Source organism: Lithobates pipiens, unplaced genomic scaffold, assembly GCF_037356315.1.
Source record: "Lithobates pipiens isolate NorthernLeopardFrog02 unplaced genomic scaffold, aLitPip1_a1.2 Scaffold_3, whole genome shotgun sequence".
Taxonomy (NCBI): Eukaryota; Metazoa; Chordata; class Amphibia; order Anura; family Ranidae; genus Lithobates; species Lithobates pipiens.
The window spans coordinates 5104437-5120003 of NW_027507790.1; the positions used below are offsets into that span (position 1 = coordinate 5104437).

At 45.6% G+C, this 15567-nt stretch overlaps 1 protein-coding gene across 3 annotated transcripts in view; it reads left to right on the forward strand.

The window, feature by feature from the left end:
• SMTN (smoothelin) overlaps positions 1 to 15567 on the forward strand; it is a 220693-nt gene that overhangs the window by 154160 nt on the left and 50966 nt on the right. For all 3 annotated transcript variants that reach the window (XM_077461184.1, XM_077461185.1, XM_077461186.1), the window contains exon 10: positions 969 to 1291. In XM_077461184.1, the coding sequence (XP_077317310.1) occupies positions 969 to 1291 (323 nt within the window). The remainder of the gene's footprint in view (positions 1 to 968; positions 1292 to 15567) is intronic.

The window sequence follows — 15567 nt, forward strand, 5'->3', positions numbered from 1 at the left end:
ACAGTGTCTACATGCCAACAGACATTGTATTGATATTGGGGTTTTCTAATTGGCCTTCTCTACATCGTAACAGACAGATCCTTCTACATAGATCTGGTTATTACTTAATGGACTAAAGAGGCATTGGGGTTGGTCTATGAAAGATGAAGCAAGGGTGTAGCTGTTGATCAAAACAACCAATAAGGTTTTAGCTTTTATTCTCCACATCAATAAAGCAATAAACACAACTTCTTTATCGCACCAGTATTCACGATCCAACCCAACCTCGCAGTTGTCACAAGCCATATTTCACCTGTAGGTGTCAAGGAGTAACACATCAGGATATAATTATTCCAGTTGTCATCAACCCTGACTTCAAGGCCCACTAACAGGCCAGGTTTTATGTATTACCTTGGGGAGATGCAGACTAGAATACTACAATCACTGAGCAGCAAATGATATCACCTGTGATGTATTTCAGTTATTTTGCAAACCTGGCCTGTTAGTGGGCCTTGAGGACAGGGTTGATGACCACTGAATTATACACTAGCTGTTTTTTTTTAAAGATCTCTTTATTTATGACAATGCAACAAGTACATTCACAGGTAAACAGTAGGATGCCTCAGGTGCACCTGAGAGAAATCAAAACCTTGGTAGGATGAAGATCCCCGACAAGGAAACCCAATTACAACAGATACAGAAATTATAACATTTCTGATACTCTTCCCCTGTCGAATGACTTCTGGTGTAAAATGTGCAAATTCTTTCCCTGAGTACAGTACATCAGGTAAACTGACATTCATCCTGTACCCGTGGTTCCTGGTATTTTACTTGAACTAATTTGGGTTAAACCAGAGTTTACCTGTCAATAACTAGATCTTCAATTTGGGATCAATTCTGTAACATTTGCAGTATATGACAAAATCTCAATGTGTGAGTTCTGCAAGTAACCTGTGTATCATTTTATTTTTATTTTTTTCCCCTCTAAGAACTTACCTTGGGTCTGACGGCTTCCCCATTCAGAATTGGCAGTGGTGTCACCACCACCACCAGCAGCATCAATACAAGTGGAGTCAATGCAGGCAGCGAAGTCAGTTTGAGCAACATCAATGTAAGCAGTGGTGTCAATGCAAGGAGTGTGAACACAAGCAACACCAATGCTGGCAGTGGGATAAGTACAAGCAGCTTTAATTTGGGCAGCAGGACCAATGCAAGCAGTTTCACTACAAGCAGTGCCAATGCAGGCAAAACCATCAGTGCAAGCAGCATCAGTGTGGACAGTGGAATCAGTACGACTGGTGAAAGCTCCAAGGTATTTGAAACCTGTTTGGTAATACAGATTAAAGAGGTTCATTATTTTTTAATCTGAATGGTAAGCATCAGTTCAGTTCATCAGTGAACATATATAAATGAATTGGCTGGTTTCACGGCATACTACATAATCAGAGGATTATTGTGCCAAGTAGTGTTTAGGCAGGTTTAAAGCAGAATGCCGTACAAAAATAACAAGATGAGAAACCATAACCCGTTTAAAAGGTAAAATGACAAAACCACTTCCTTATGCCTTAGCTCAGGAGGCTAAAGGACCAGTCAACCCCAGATGGTTGATCTTGCACATGTGCATTTGGGGGCCAGCTGTAAATCATCAGTTGGTGACAGCCGGCTCCCAAATCCAAGATATAAGCACAGGAGCCTATTGAGCACCATCTTGGCACCATAAGGCTTCGCTGGATCTAATGAGCTGGTAGGTAGGTGTGTTTTTAAAGTCGCCAGCTGCAGTATTTGTAAGGTCCAGCCACTGGAAAATCAGTATTTTGGCATAATAAATGCTTCAAGCATCTCCATAAAAAGGTTATGTCAGGAGTACAGATAAATCAATAAGAAATGTGACAGAGAATAGCTTTAATAAAACTTTTTTGAAAACAAAAGAAATGTGACAGAGCATGGCACATCTCTTAACTCTAAAGATCAACACCCCCCCCTCCACCAAAGAAGTAGACCTGCAAGGGAGATCACCAAGATACTGATGGCCACTCTGAAGGAGGTACAAACCTCAGTGGCTGAGAGTGGAGAGACTGTAACTGTTGCCTGGGTGCTTCACCAGTTGCTGCATTATGGCAGAACAAACCCACTGGCAACTTTATGTTCAAGACATCTCACCTGCAGAAAGACTTTGAAGTCATCTGGAAGAAGTTCTATTGTATGATGTGACCAAAACTGAGGACTTGCAGTGCTTACACCAACAGTGTTTTTTTTTCTGATGGGCACTAAACAAAAACGCATCATCCCCACTATGAAACGTGGTGGCAGCAGATTATGCTGCAAGGATGTTTCTTTGCAGCAGGCCCTGGGAGGTTTGTGAAGGGGAAGGAAAGCAGTAGAATACAAGAAGATCCTGATGTATGCTGCAAAAATCATTAAAAAAAAATGGTAAAGACTTGTCTCCCAGCAAGATGGTAATACCAGGAGAAATGCCATGACATTAAAATGGCTTTAGGCTAGGTTCACATCTATTCAGTTGATGCAGTTTTCTAGCACATTTTGCATTCTAGAATGTGTGATTTTGGTGTGTTTGTTTGCACGCAGTTTTCATGTGTTTGCGTGGGTTTTTTTTTGTTTTTTTTCTTAACAAACTGAATAGCAGGCCGCCGCGCCCTCAACAACCAATGAGTCAATAGCTGTCCGCAAGGTTTCCCGCTGGCAGCTGAATGTAAAAACAAGAATTACCAGCAATAAAAGGAATAAATTGGTCCCCCAAAAATCTATACCAGACCCTTACCCGAGCATGCAGCTTGGCAGGTCAGGAAAGCGAGGGGACGAGCGAGCACTCCCTCATGAACCATAGCAGGCCACGTGCCTTCAACAGTACCCCTACGCATTCACCCAAAAAAAAAAATTGTGTAAAGAATGACAGTAGGCAGTTTTTGATAGGTCCTTTTATTTAAATTAACAAGGCCCTCTGATGTAGATCCATCATTATTATATTATTATTATACACGATTTTTATAGCGCCAACAGTTTACGCAGCGCTTTACAATGTATGTATGATGGGGGGGGGGGGGGGCGACAACACAATTACAGTACAGTTCAATACAAAAGGTACAGGAGGGCCCTGCTCATTGAGCTTACATTCTAAAGGAAGGGGGTGGTGGTACAAAAGGTAATGGCTGCAGAGAATGATTTGATGGGGGTTGCTGGGGGACAGTTGTTAGGTGGGTGTGGGATAGGCTTCCCTGAATAAATGTTTTCAGGGATTTCCTAAAGGTGGACAGGGTAGGGGCTGGACAGACAGACTGGGGTGGGGAGTTCCAGAGGATGGGAGATGCTCTGGAGAAGTCTTGAATGTAAGCATGTGAGGAGGTAACAAGGGAGCTAGAAAGCAGGAGGTCCTGGGAGGAGCGGAGGGGACGATTTGGGCGATATCTGCAGATGAGGTTGGTGATGTACATGGGGAGCAATGTTGTGGATGGCTTTATATGTTATGGTTAGCATTTTGAATTTTACATGGTGGGGTAGGGGAAGCCAGTGAGGGGATTGGTAGAGAGGGGCAGCAGTCACCGATCGATTAGGGAGGTGTATTAGTCTAGCAACAGTATTCATAGACTGAAGGGGGAATAGCCTGCATAAGGGTAGGCCATTAAGGAGAGAGTTGCAGTAGTCAAGTCAGGAAATAATCAAGGAGTGAATGAGTTGCTTTGTGGTGTCATTGGTCAGGAAGGGTCGAATTCTGAAGATATTGTGGAGGTGAAGGCGGCAGGATTTAGCCAGTGATTGGATATGGAGGCTGAAGGAGAGCTCAGAGTCTAGGATTACACCCAGGACCCTGGCATGTGTGGAGGGACCAATTGTTGTGTTATTGATGTTAATGGTGAAGTCACGGGGGGATCGTGAAGGAGGATATATACCAAGCTCACTTTTAGAAAGATTGAGTTTGAGGAAGTGGTTTGACATCCATACTGATATGTCATTCAGTAAGTTTGAGATCTGTGAGGTGATCGAGGGGGTGAGTTGAGGAGTGGAGAGATAGATCTGGGTGTCGTCAGCATAGAGGTGGTATTGGAAACCATGGGAGGTTATCAACTGGCCCAGGGAAGAGGTATAGAGTGAGAATAGGAGGGGCCCAAGGACAGAACCTTGGGGTACCATCAGCAGTCACACAGCAGTAACGCCCACCGCTGACTGGGGGGGGGGGGGGGGTTGGACCACTCCAGCCGTCTGCCAGTTCCACCGTCTGACAGGTCTTAAATAACGAATAGGTGGTGTTGTCGGCCAAGGGCATGCTAGGCTGATGAGGCCACCAGAAGCGGGGCCACCGGTGATGTCAGTGAGTGATCCCTGCCCCCCTAGTTATTTTAGAACTGTTAGATGGCGGAGCTGGCAGAGAGTGGTAGCCTTAGGTGGGTTGGCAGTGGGCATTGTGATTGACGATGGATACATCGGGGGGACATTGTTTTTTTTAAATAAAGGACTTGCCAAAAACTGCCTACTCTCATTTTTAACCTACTTTTTTTTTGGTGAATAAGTAGGGGTACTACGGGGACAAGGTGCCTTTGGACACTGGTAACCCAAAGGTCTTCAGACAGGAAGTGATCCCCTGTATAACCCCTCACACACAGGAAGCATTTCAGTTTTTTACCAGTGTCTGCAAGGTGGATGACAAGGTTTGTTTGATCTCTCTTAGCTTCAGTTCTCTAGTCCCACAAACGGTTCTTAAATGAATCAAAGGATTGACTGATCGGATCCACTTGACAGAGGCTTATATGCTTAGATAAATGGTACCCGAGCCTCGCAAAGAAGATTTAAGATCCTGCAAGGTTTTGCCTGTAATGCGGCCTCTGAGCGCTGGACCCTGCAAAGTGGAATCCTGAACTCTGCAGTGCTAAGGCATTCCTGCAGGGTTCTATACAGGAGTGGACCCTAAACGTGAAAAGGGTACTCAGTCCTTGAAGGTCCTCAAGTGACAGGAACCCGTGAAGGGTGAAGCTTGGGCTCTTGGTTTCTAAGCTGCCCTGCCCCTAGACAGGTAAGTGAAACCCCTTTACTTAATATTGTGGGATGTCCCAGTGATAGTAACAATCAGTCAAGCTAGCGAGAGGCTGGACACCTGTGTGCGGTGAACATATGGGGGAGTTTTGGGCTCGCTATGGGTGTTTGCAAAGTTTACAATTTTTGCTGGTTTCTGGCTGTTTTTTACCTGTATGATGGCGCATGACTGTGTGCCATTTCGCCTTGGTTCACCAGGGCGCCCGTGCATTTGCAAGAGTGATGCTATGCTCAGTAGTAGCCTCACTCCAGAGGGGAGACTCTGTAGCCTCCATCGATATAAAAGACGTGTATTTACACACACCTATCTTTCAGCCTCATCAGAGGTTCCTACATTTTGCAGTAGAGGAACATCATTTTTCAGTTTGGGGCTCTACCCTTCGATACCCATCATACTCGGAACGGCTCCGAACCATTCAGAGTGTCACCGGATCCCCAGCACCTCTGGCTAAATGCGGTACTGCACACCCCATTAGCTTGAATTCTGCTAGTTTTGCAAGACAACACTCGCAAACAGTCAGAATTTTAAGAAAAAAGTTGCTTGTCTTTCAAAACTCTCGTTAACCATGTTGCTCGTTAACCATGGTTCCACTGTACTGACTACACATGCCAGTCTCTCAGGCTGGGGAGTGACCCTAGAAGGGCTCACAGCTCAGGGGAAATGGTTAGGGACAGAACAGATCCTGCCCATCAGCATCCTGGAATTATGGGCAATACATCTGGCCCTACGGTCCTGGATGGTAGAGCTTCAGGACTGCCCTATCGGGGTTCAGTCCAACAATGCCAGCTCAGTGGCCTATATAAACCACCAAGACGGTACCAGGAGTCATTCAGCTCTAAAGAGGTTAACAACATACTAGCCTGGGCAGAGGGACATGTGCCTATTTATATCGGCAGTCCATATCCCGGGAGTAGAGAACTGGAAGGGAGATTTTCTCAGCCGCCAGCAAATCTGCCCAGGGGAATGGTCCCTACACCCAGGAGTGTTCCAGAAAATTTGCTAACGTTGGGGATGGCCAAAGGTCAACCTATTGGCATCCAGATTCAACAACAAGCTACAGCAGTTTGTGTCCTGAACAAAGGATCCTCTGGCAATCGGAGCAGATGCTCTGATAGTTCCATGGAGACAGTACTTCCTGGTTTATGCTTTCCCTCCGATTCCTCTCCTTCCACATTTCTTGTGCAGGATTCAGAAAGGAGGTTCCAGTCATTCTGGTGGCACCAGCATGGCTTTGAAGGCCCTGGTTCCCAGAGATTGTGAAACTGACCATAGTCGAGCCATGGACGCTTCCACATTGCCCTGATCTACTGTCTCAAGGTCCCATATTCCACTCCAATTTACAGTCTCTAAATTTGAAGGCACGGCTATTTAAGCCGGGGTGCTGAAGGACTGTGGCATCTCAGGACCAGTAGTGTCTACCCTAGTGAATGCTAGAAAAGCTGTTGCTAGGAAAATTTATCATAAGGTCTGGAAGACTTTTATATTGCTTGGTGTGAAGCCAGAAAATGTCATCCTCAGAAATACATGATTGGGAGAATTCTCTTTTCTACAGTCAGCTGTGGAAATCAAATTGGTACAAGAAAGGGGCGGGCAGCTTCCATGGTCGATTGGGTCCAGTAATTGGTCATTCAGGCCTACGGTCTGAAATGTAAAGCTCCTCCCTTTTAGGATGAGAGCTTATTCTACCAGGGGTGTAGAAACCTCCTGAGCTTTTTGACCGCCAGTTATCTGTGGCTTAGATTTGTAAAGATGCTACTTGGTCTTCGGTGCATACGTTCACAAAATTTTCTCAAGTAGATGTTCGAGCAGCCGAGGATTCGGCTTTCGGCCGCAGTGTACTGCGGGCTGCCATATAGATTCTGATGGCTATTGTTTTGCAGGGTGTCTCCCCTCAACGCTATTGCTCTGGGACGTCCCAGTAGGTAATGAATATTAGCCTTACTTTGTGTCCCGTGATGCACTGAAAAGGATTTTACAGGTAAGTATGAGGAATAAAATCTTATTGCCGGCAATTTTTTTTCACATTTTATCTGCCAGCAGGGAACCCCACTGACCGCTGATGACTCATCGGTTGTTAGATGTGGTGGCCGCCCGCTCCTTAATCGGCCGTTCAGAGTTTATGGAGGAAAAAACTGCAAAAACTAAAAAAAAATGCAGCATTTTGTGTTTTTGGTGTGGGTCTATTCAAGTCTACTATACGCAAAACGCATTCTACTGCTGGTAAAAAATAAATAAAGCCCCTGACCCTTTCCAAAAACAAACCTGCTGAAAAATGCATAGATGTGAACGTATACCATATGAAACCATGTGAAATGGACTATAGTGCATTTCTGCAAAAACGCACTTGACAAACACATCGGTGTGAACCTAGTCTTAAACAGTATTCATGCCCTGGTTTGGCAGGTTGAAATCTTAATCCAATTAAAAAAAATGTATGGCTAGGCTTAACGGCCCTTTCTAATCCTAGTACATGAATGCAGAGCTGGATCAGAAGAATGAGAGAAAGTGTGGTGTAGAGCAGTGTTTCTCAACTCCAGTCCTCAAGGTGCCCCAACAGGTCATGTTTTCAGGATTTCCATTAGTTTGCACAGGTGATTTAATCAGTTTCACTGCCTTAGTAATTACCACATCCATTTCATCTGAGGGAAATCCTGAAAACATGACCTGTTGGGGTGCCTTGAGGACTGGAGTTGAGAAACACTGGTGTAGAGATTTGCAAAGCTGATCGAGGCTTGTCCATACAGAATGTAATTGCTGCAAAAGTTGCATCTACTAAATAACTTGAAAGGAGCATATACTTAAGACTATTTTATTGGCTTAAATGTAAGTTTTCAGTGGCACATACAACCACTTGCGAAAGTAGTTTTGCGCTAAAAAGTGACTGACTGTATCTTTTGTCAGGTCAGTTAAAGCAGTGTGAAAGTGATACTAAAGTTTTAAAAAAAAAAATAGAAATAAAAATGTTACCCTTACCTGCTCTGTGTAGTGGTTTTGCACAGAGCAGCCCAGATCCTCCTCTTCTCAGGTCCCTCGCCATCACTCCTGGCCCCACCCTCCTGCTGAGTGCCCCCTCAGCAAGCAGTTTGATATGGAGGCACCCGAGTCGAGCCGTTGCTCTGTGTGTTCATTCAGACAAGGAACCATGGCAAGTCCCTGCCCCCCTCTTTCTCCTCATTGCTTTGCATCACTTTGACACCCCCTGCTGTGTCTCAGCCAATCAGGAGGGGGAGTCCTGGACAGCAGAGTCTCTCTTGCAACATTACTGGATCAATATGGGGCTCAGATAAGTATTTGGGTGGCTAAGGGGGGGTTCTGCACACAGAATCTTTTTTATCTTAATGCATTACGATAAACCCTTCGGCTTTTAGAACCACTTTAAACACAAAAGCAAACCTTTTATTATACTGCAGTTCTTAGAAGTGACGGCTGTATTTTTTTTTTTTCTGTTTTAGGTTTTCTTTCTCAAATTTTCATCTAGTAATCTAGTCAGTAAGTCTGTGAGCTCTCTTGCAATTACGTGGATGAGATGAATCATTTAATACTGACAGGAGTACTTACAACAATCAGCTTTTATTTATGTAAAACCTTTATTCCAAATGAGAAAAGAAAATATTTTGCAGTAACTGATTATAAAGTATTATCAGCAGTCTAGGTTTCAGGAGATTTCCCTGCATTATCACCTGGGATAGAACAGAACACACTGTTGCAAGCAGACTAATGTTCATGTTTACCCAGGATGTTAACTGACAAGCAGTAGGAAAACCAAGATGGTGTGTCTCATAATAAGCCCCTTTTTATGTACTAGTGCAGAACACAGTTATACTATGTTAATCAGACCTGATTGCATAGATAAGCTGGCCATTGGTGGATTTTTTTTTCCTTTCAATCAGTCTGCAGGCAATCAAACTGATTCTCCCATCCACACATTGGAGGTACTTACGGGAATCTTCGCTGCCAGAATACATAGTTCAATGCTGTTGCCACTGATGAAATGCAACATTTTCCAATAGTGCCGTTTTGTCAGAAGTTGATCGATTTCTGCTGAGCTGGAATTGCCATAGATGAATCGAAATTTGGTTGGTGTCTGCTGAACCGGACAAATTGCAATCCATCTATGACCAGCTTTGGAGTAAGTAGCAACAGTAGTTCCATGATCGGCATCTTGTAAAACAACCCATTCAGTTTAAAATAGAAATGAAAGGCAAACCAATTGGGTATAGATATAAAAGACCATTATAATTTTATTTTTATTTTTATTTTTTTTATATATCACATACCCTCTGTTCTCAGCTGCATAAGGAGTTGAGAGAGCTAGGGGAGGAGAAATAACAGCACACTGGTACTCCTGGTGCGGGGGCATAGGTGTTGGGAGTCTGATCAATGGAGGAGAGCAGGCTGAGTTCCCAGCAATGCTAGAGAACTGACAACGCAATGCTCTCGTGCCTAGGGTGGTCAGTTGTTAATAGGAAAGCAGAGGGACTTTTAAAGTAAGCAATGCAAAGAGAACAGGAAACTTTTTCATACAAGTACATAGTACAGCAGGCACATATCTGGAATATGAAATGCTGGGTTTACATATTCTTTAAACCTAGCTCCGCAGGGGGCGTGGCCTAGGTGGTCATGTGAGCGGACGTCTTTCTGAGCAGCTCCGTCTTCTCCCGCTACAATCCTGCTCCATCCTGGGTTAATCCTGCGCCAATCGCCGACCGAAAGACACCGACTGCACCGGAGGACCCCCCCGCTTCCCTGGCAGGTGATATCGGCGGATGGGCAAACGCAGAAGGCAGCCGCCGGCGCGAATGTCTGCGCACACACGCTCGGGCCAAGATGGCCGCCGGACCACCACCGCGGAGCTCTGTGATTCTCCGGCCTCCACGCCGGATCTCTTTGGGGAATCCTCTCCGCCGTCCTCCCCGGGACATCCGGACCCCCCGATCCTGGAGTCACAGATCTCGGAGGGAGAGGAGGCGGAGGGGAGCGGCCGGGATCTGACGCTTGCCGATGTGCTGCACACCATTAAGGTAAACCCTGTGGCTCTAATGGGGACTGTGGCTGAAATAAGAAGTGACTTTACATTGCTAAGACAGGATGTTCAGAAAATGCGCGGAAGGGTGGATGAGACTGAGAAACGTATTAGTGACTTGGAGGATGCAGTTGACCCTATCTGGCCTAAACTAAATACGGCGGGGGGTAAAATTGCCTCCCTGGAAAACAAGATGGACGACCTCGAGAACCGCCTCAGACGTAACAACCTGAGGCTGGTGGGTCTTCCTGAGCGGGTAGAGGGGTCTGACCCAGTGGCCTTTCTGGAATGTTGGCTTGAGCAGGAATTTGGCCGTGACACCCTGTCCCCCTGCTTTGTGATAGAACGGGCTCACAGAGTCCCGGGCAGACCTCTCCCCGCGGGCAATCCGCCACGTACCATGGTAATTAGGTTGCTGAACTACAGAGACAGAGATGCTATACTGCGGGCGGCCAGAGTGAAAGGCAGCTTGAAGATCAATAATGCTGCTGTGTCACTGTATCCGGATTATTCTGTGGCGGTTCGCAACCAACGGGCGCAATTCCAGTCTGTTAAACGCAAGCTGAGAGAACACGCAGTGAAGTATTCTATGATATTCCCGGCTACCCTGCGTATTGTCTATCAGGAGAAGGTTCTTTTCTTCCAGTCACCCAAGAACGTCCTTGCATGGTGGGAATCCCTACCCCAACCCCCTCAAGATCCTGCCTGAAGGATAATGGCCTGGATGGTTATCATTCTATTTTCTTCTTTGCTCCCCCCTTTTTTCTTTTTTGCTACTGCCTCGGTCAGGGAGGCGGGTCTCTGCTGCTCTTATTGAAACATGTTGGGACTAACAAGATTTACTTTTTTATGTTGCGGGACTCTTTCTCCTCCATTTCTTGGATGAGTACCTGGGAGCTGCTCCAGGCAGAACGATTTTGAGCCACATTGTGGTGAGGTTATCTAGTTGTGGATAATTGCATGGCTATTAGGCCATGCGCCCCACGCATGGCCCCAGTTTTGGGTACAAGCCCGCTCCATTTCCGTGGGAGCAGGGCAGGGTTGTTGCTGCTACTTGGCAGCCCTTTATTTGTTGTCTGTTGTATGGGTGAGGAGTGTATGGTGTGTGGATGGATGGGAGTATGTATGTGTCACCTGTCCCCCTGGAGGTACTGTGGCTCTGGCTGTCTGGTGAGGGACTGTTTTGGGGTTCCTGGGCGGGCTACGCCCGCTTGTTCACGTTCTTGTACACTATTCCCAGCCCGTACATGGCTGAGGTAAACATATGCTCCTGGAATGTTCGGGGGCTAAATTCTAAATTTAAACGTGCATTGGTGTTTGAGCAGATTAAACGACTGCACCCGCATATTCTTTGTCTGCAGGAGACTCATCTGGTGGGCTCAAAAATCCTTGCGTTAAAGTGTTGGGTGGCTCACAACTTTCATTCCACTTACTCTAACTATGCTCGTGGGGTGGCCATCTTAATACGCAAAGGGCTACAGTTTGAGTGCCATCAGGTGGTCTCTTGGTTTTTAGTGTTACATGCCACGGTGCTAAGAACTCCTGTCATTCTGGTCACAATTTATGTTCCTCCGCCAGCCACGGCCACGGTATTCTCCGATTTGAGTACTAAGTTATCACTGTTACCTGTTTGCCCTACGTTTATTGTGGGTGATTTCAACTCGGTGCTACAGCCTGATCTGGATCGGTTGAAACCCCATGGAAGCGAATCAAGAATGTTTAGTAAATGGTGTGAGGCCTATGGATATGTTGATACAGTGCTCGACAAAACCCGGTCGCCAGGTCGCATTGGCGACTAGAATCAGCGACCTTGCGCCTGGGGCAGCATAGCTGGGGGTATCCCGTCTCCGTGGACCCCCCCCCCCCGCGCGCGATCGCGTCGGGCCGCGCCGCAGGCGGCCGGTAATTGAGCCCCCGGCTTTGAGGCCTTCTGTGATCCTATGGTTCCTTCTGGAATCTGGCGCCCTCTTGTGGTGGCCGTTGGAATTACAACCAACAATGCTAATGGGCCAGTCTTTCTCCATCCCTTTACTTAGAACCCCTAAACAAAAATATATATATATATATATATATATATATATATATATATATATATATATATATATATATATATATATATATATATATATATATATATATATATATATATATATATATATATAATATATTATATTATATTTTATATATATATATATATATATATATATATATATAATATATTATATTATATTATATTATATTATATTATATTATATTATATATTTTTTTTTATTATTTATTCTAACACCCTAGAGAGTAAAATGGTGGTCGTTGCAATACTGTCTGTCACACCATATTTGCACAGCGGACTTACAAGCGCACTTTTTTTGGGGAAAAATTTTTTATTTAATAAAAAAAAAAAGACAACAGTAAAGTTAGCCCAATTTTTTTTTTTTTATATTGTGAAAGATAATGTTACGCCGAGTAAATCGATACCCAACATGTCACGCTTCAAAATTGCGCCCGCTCATGGAATGGCGACAAACTTTTACCCTTTAAAATCTCCATAGGTGACGTTTAAAAAAATTCTTCAGGTTGCACGTTTTGAGTTACAGAGGAGGTCTGGGGCTAGAATTATTGCTCTTACTCTACCGATCGCAGCGATACCTCACATGTGTGGTTTGAACACCGCTTTCATATATGTGTTCGCTTCTGCACGCAAGCTTGGCAAGACAGGGCGCATTTAAAACAATTTTTTTTTCTTATTTTAACTTTTATTTTTATTTTTTTCACTGTTCTTTTAAAAAAAAAAAAAAAATGTGTGTCACTTTTATTCCTATTACAAGGAATGTAAAAATCCCTTGTAATAGAAAAAAGCATGACAGGTCCTCTTTTATATATGAGATCTGGGGTCAGAGAGACCTCACATCTCATATTTACACTAAAATGCAATTTAAAAATGTCCCTCTAAGAGCTATGGGCAATGACTTGGAGACAGGTGGGGGGGGGGGGGGGGCACGCGCGCGCGCGCGCGCTATCTTCCCCTCACTCGTCTCCATGTCAGGCCAGGGACAGGTCCAGATCGCCGTCACGGACCTGGCTCCTAACTTTTTTAGCTGGCTCCTAGATTCCAAGCAAATTTGTCAACCCCTGTGTTGATATTTGGCGTTGGAAATTCCCAGGGGTAAAGGTATTCTCATATCAAACAAAAATGTATGGCTCTTTGTCCAGACTAGACTATGCACTGGCCACCGGGAGTTTCCTGCCGGTCGTCAGGGCGATTAAATATATCTCTCAAACAGTTTCGGATCACTCACTACTGCAAGTTACCCTTTCCCTGGGGCACTGTCCTTCATTTAGGGTGTGGAAACTTAGTCCCTTGTGGGTGTCCACACCGGGGATACAAGAGGCCATTCCCTCAGATATGTCAGACTACTGGTCCACGAACACTGGCACCACGGCAACGGGACCTACCTGGGATGCCTTTAAGGCGGTATTGCGCGGATCGTACATATCCCGTATTAAGCATCATAGACGAGCGGGGAGGGCCCAACAACTGGATCTCGAACGTTCCCTTGAGGAGGCTAAACGTAGACATATACTCAACCCGACTGAGACTACTCGAGGTGACCTGACGAATGCCCACAAGCTGTTACAGTTACATCTTGTGGACACGACTAAAATACAACAACTACACCTGACGGCAAAACTACACGAACACGGGGGTAAGAATGGGAGGCTATTAGCCTTCCTCGCTCATACAGATTATCTGGATAGTTCCATCTCTGCCATACAACTGCCCAATGGTTCTACTACTGAAGACCCAGGGGCGATAAATCAGGAATTTACCTCATACTACAGCAAACTTTATGACGATCCAGTGCCCCCATCGGAGGCTACATTTCAGGGTTTTTTCTCGTCGTTGGTGTTTCCTGGACTGGAGGAGGCCCAGCGAGACCTCCTTGAGCAGGAGATTACTCTTGAGGAGGTGGAGGCAGCGATAGGTTCCCTACCGCCTTCGAAGGCCCCCGGCCTTGACGGTATCCCTTCGGCGTGGTATCAGACCTATACTGAATTGGTAGCCCCTAAGCTACTCCTTACGTACAGAGCGTCTTTGAACATGGGATCTCTGCCTGACTCCATGAATGAAGCCCTGATAGTGGTCTTGCCCAAGCCGGGCAAGAACAAATTGCTATGTGAGTCCTACCGTCCTATCTCCCTTCTAAACCATGACGCAAAAATTTTGGCCAAGATATTGGCTCTTCGTTTGCAAAAGGTTATACTCCCATTAATCTCGCCAGATTAGGCTGGGTTTATGCCTGGACGTAGCACTTTTGACAATATACGCAGATTATATCTACATATCCATAGAGCATGTAGGGATAAACAAAGTAGTTTGGTATTGTCCTTAGATGTGTTAAAGGCATTTGATACGGTGCGTTGGTCATTTTTGTGGGAGACAATGGCTAACATGGGCTTTGGCCCACTATTTACAAAATGGGTCCGCCTGCTATACGCTAAGCCGAGTGCGAGGGTGAGAACTAATAGAGATGTCTCATCGCCATTTCGGCTGTTTAGGGGGACTAGACAAGGGTGTCCCCTGTCCCCGCTCCTGTTCGCCATCGCCATAGAGCCCCTGGCCCTGGCGGTGCGGCAGGCTTCGGGGATAGGGGGCATCCGAGTAGGATTACTGGAGGAAAAGATATCTTTGTATGCAGATGATGCCTTGATTTATTTGGATGGTAAGGAGGGCTCCTTTCATGGTCTCATGCGGGTGGTTGAGGAATTTGGAGATGTGTCTGGTCTGAGGGTAGGTTGGGACAAGTCGATAGCTTTCCCCATCGGCCCGCGCTGCTCCTATGATAACTTGACCGCGTCTAAACTTCAGACGTCCCAGTCATTTAAATATCTGGGCATTCAGATACATAACGAGCTCCCCAAATATGAAGCCTTGAATATTACCCCAATCACAAAACAGATGGTTGACAGACTTCAAGCGTGGGCAACTCTCCCTCTCAACTTAATAGGTCGTATTAACATCTTTAAGATGATATTCCTCCCAAAATTTCTATACTGTTTTCGAGCTGCCCCGGTCTATCTCCCAAAAAAGGTATTTATGAAAATAGAATCCAGTGTGTCCTCCTTTATCTGGCAAGGCTCCCATCCGAGATTTGCCAAGACATCTTTGCAATCCTCTAAATCGAAAGGAGGCCTGGCCCACCCGAACCTAGGCAAGTATTTCCTTGCCTCCCAACTGACATATATATATGATTGGTTGCATTCCAACCCCCAGCCCCCCTCCGCCATTCTCATGTCAATTCTTCATGCCCCGTTTGACTCGGTTAATGACGTACTGCACAGGGCCCTACATTCTAGATGCTCTAGATTTTCCCCTATGGAGGTGGGTCTACTGGCCTGGAGAGAGGGAGAGAAACTTCTTTCTATTTCTAACCCGGGCAGGTCACCACAAACACAGATATGGGACAATCCCAGTGTACCTGAACTACAGGGGCACCCAGACTCCCAATGGTGGGCTAGGCTG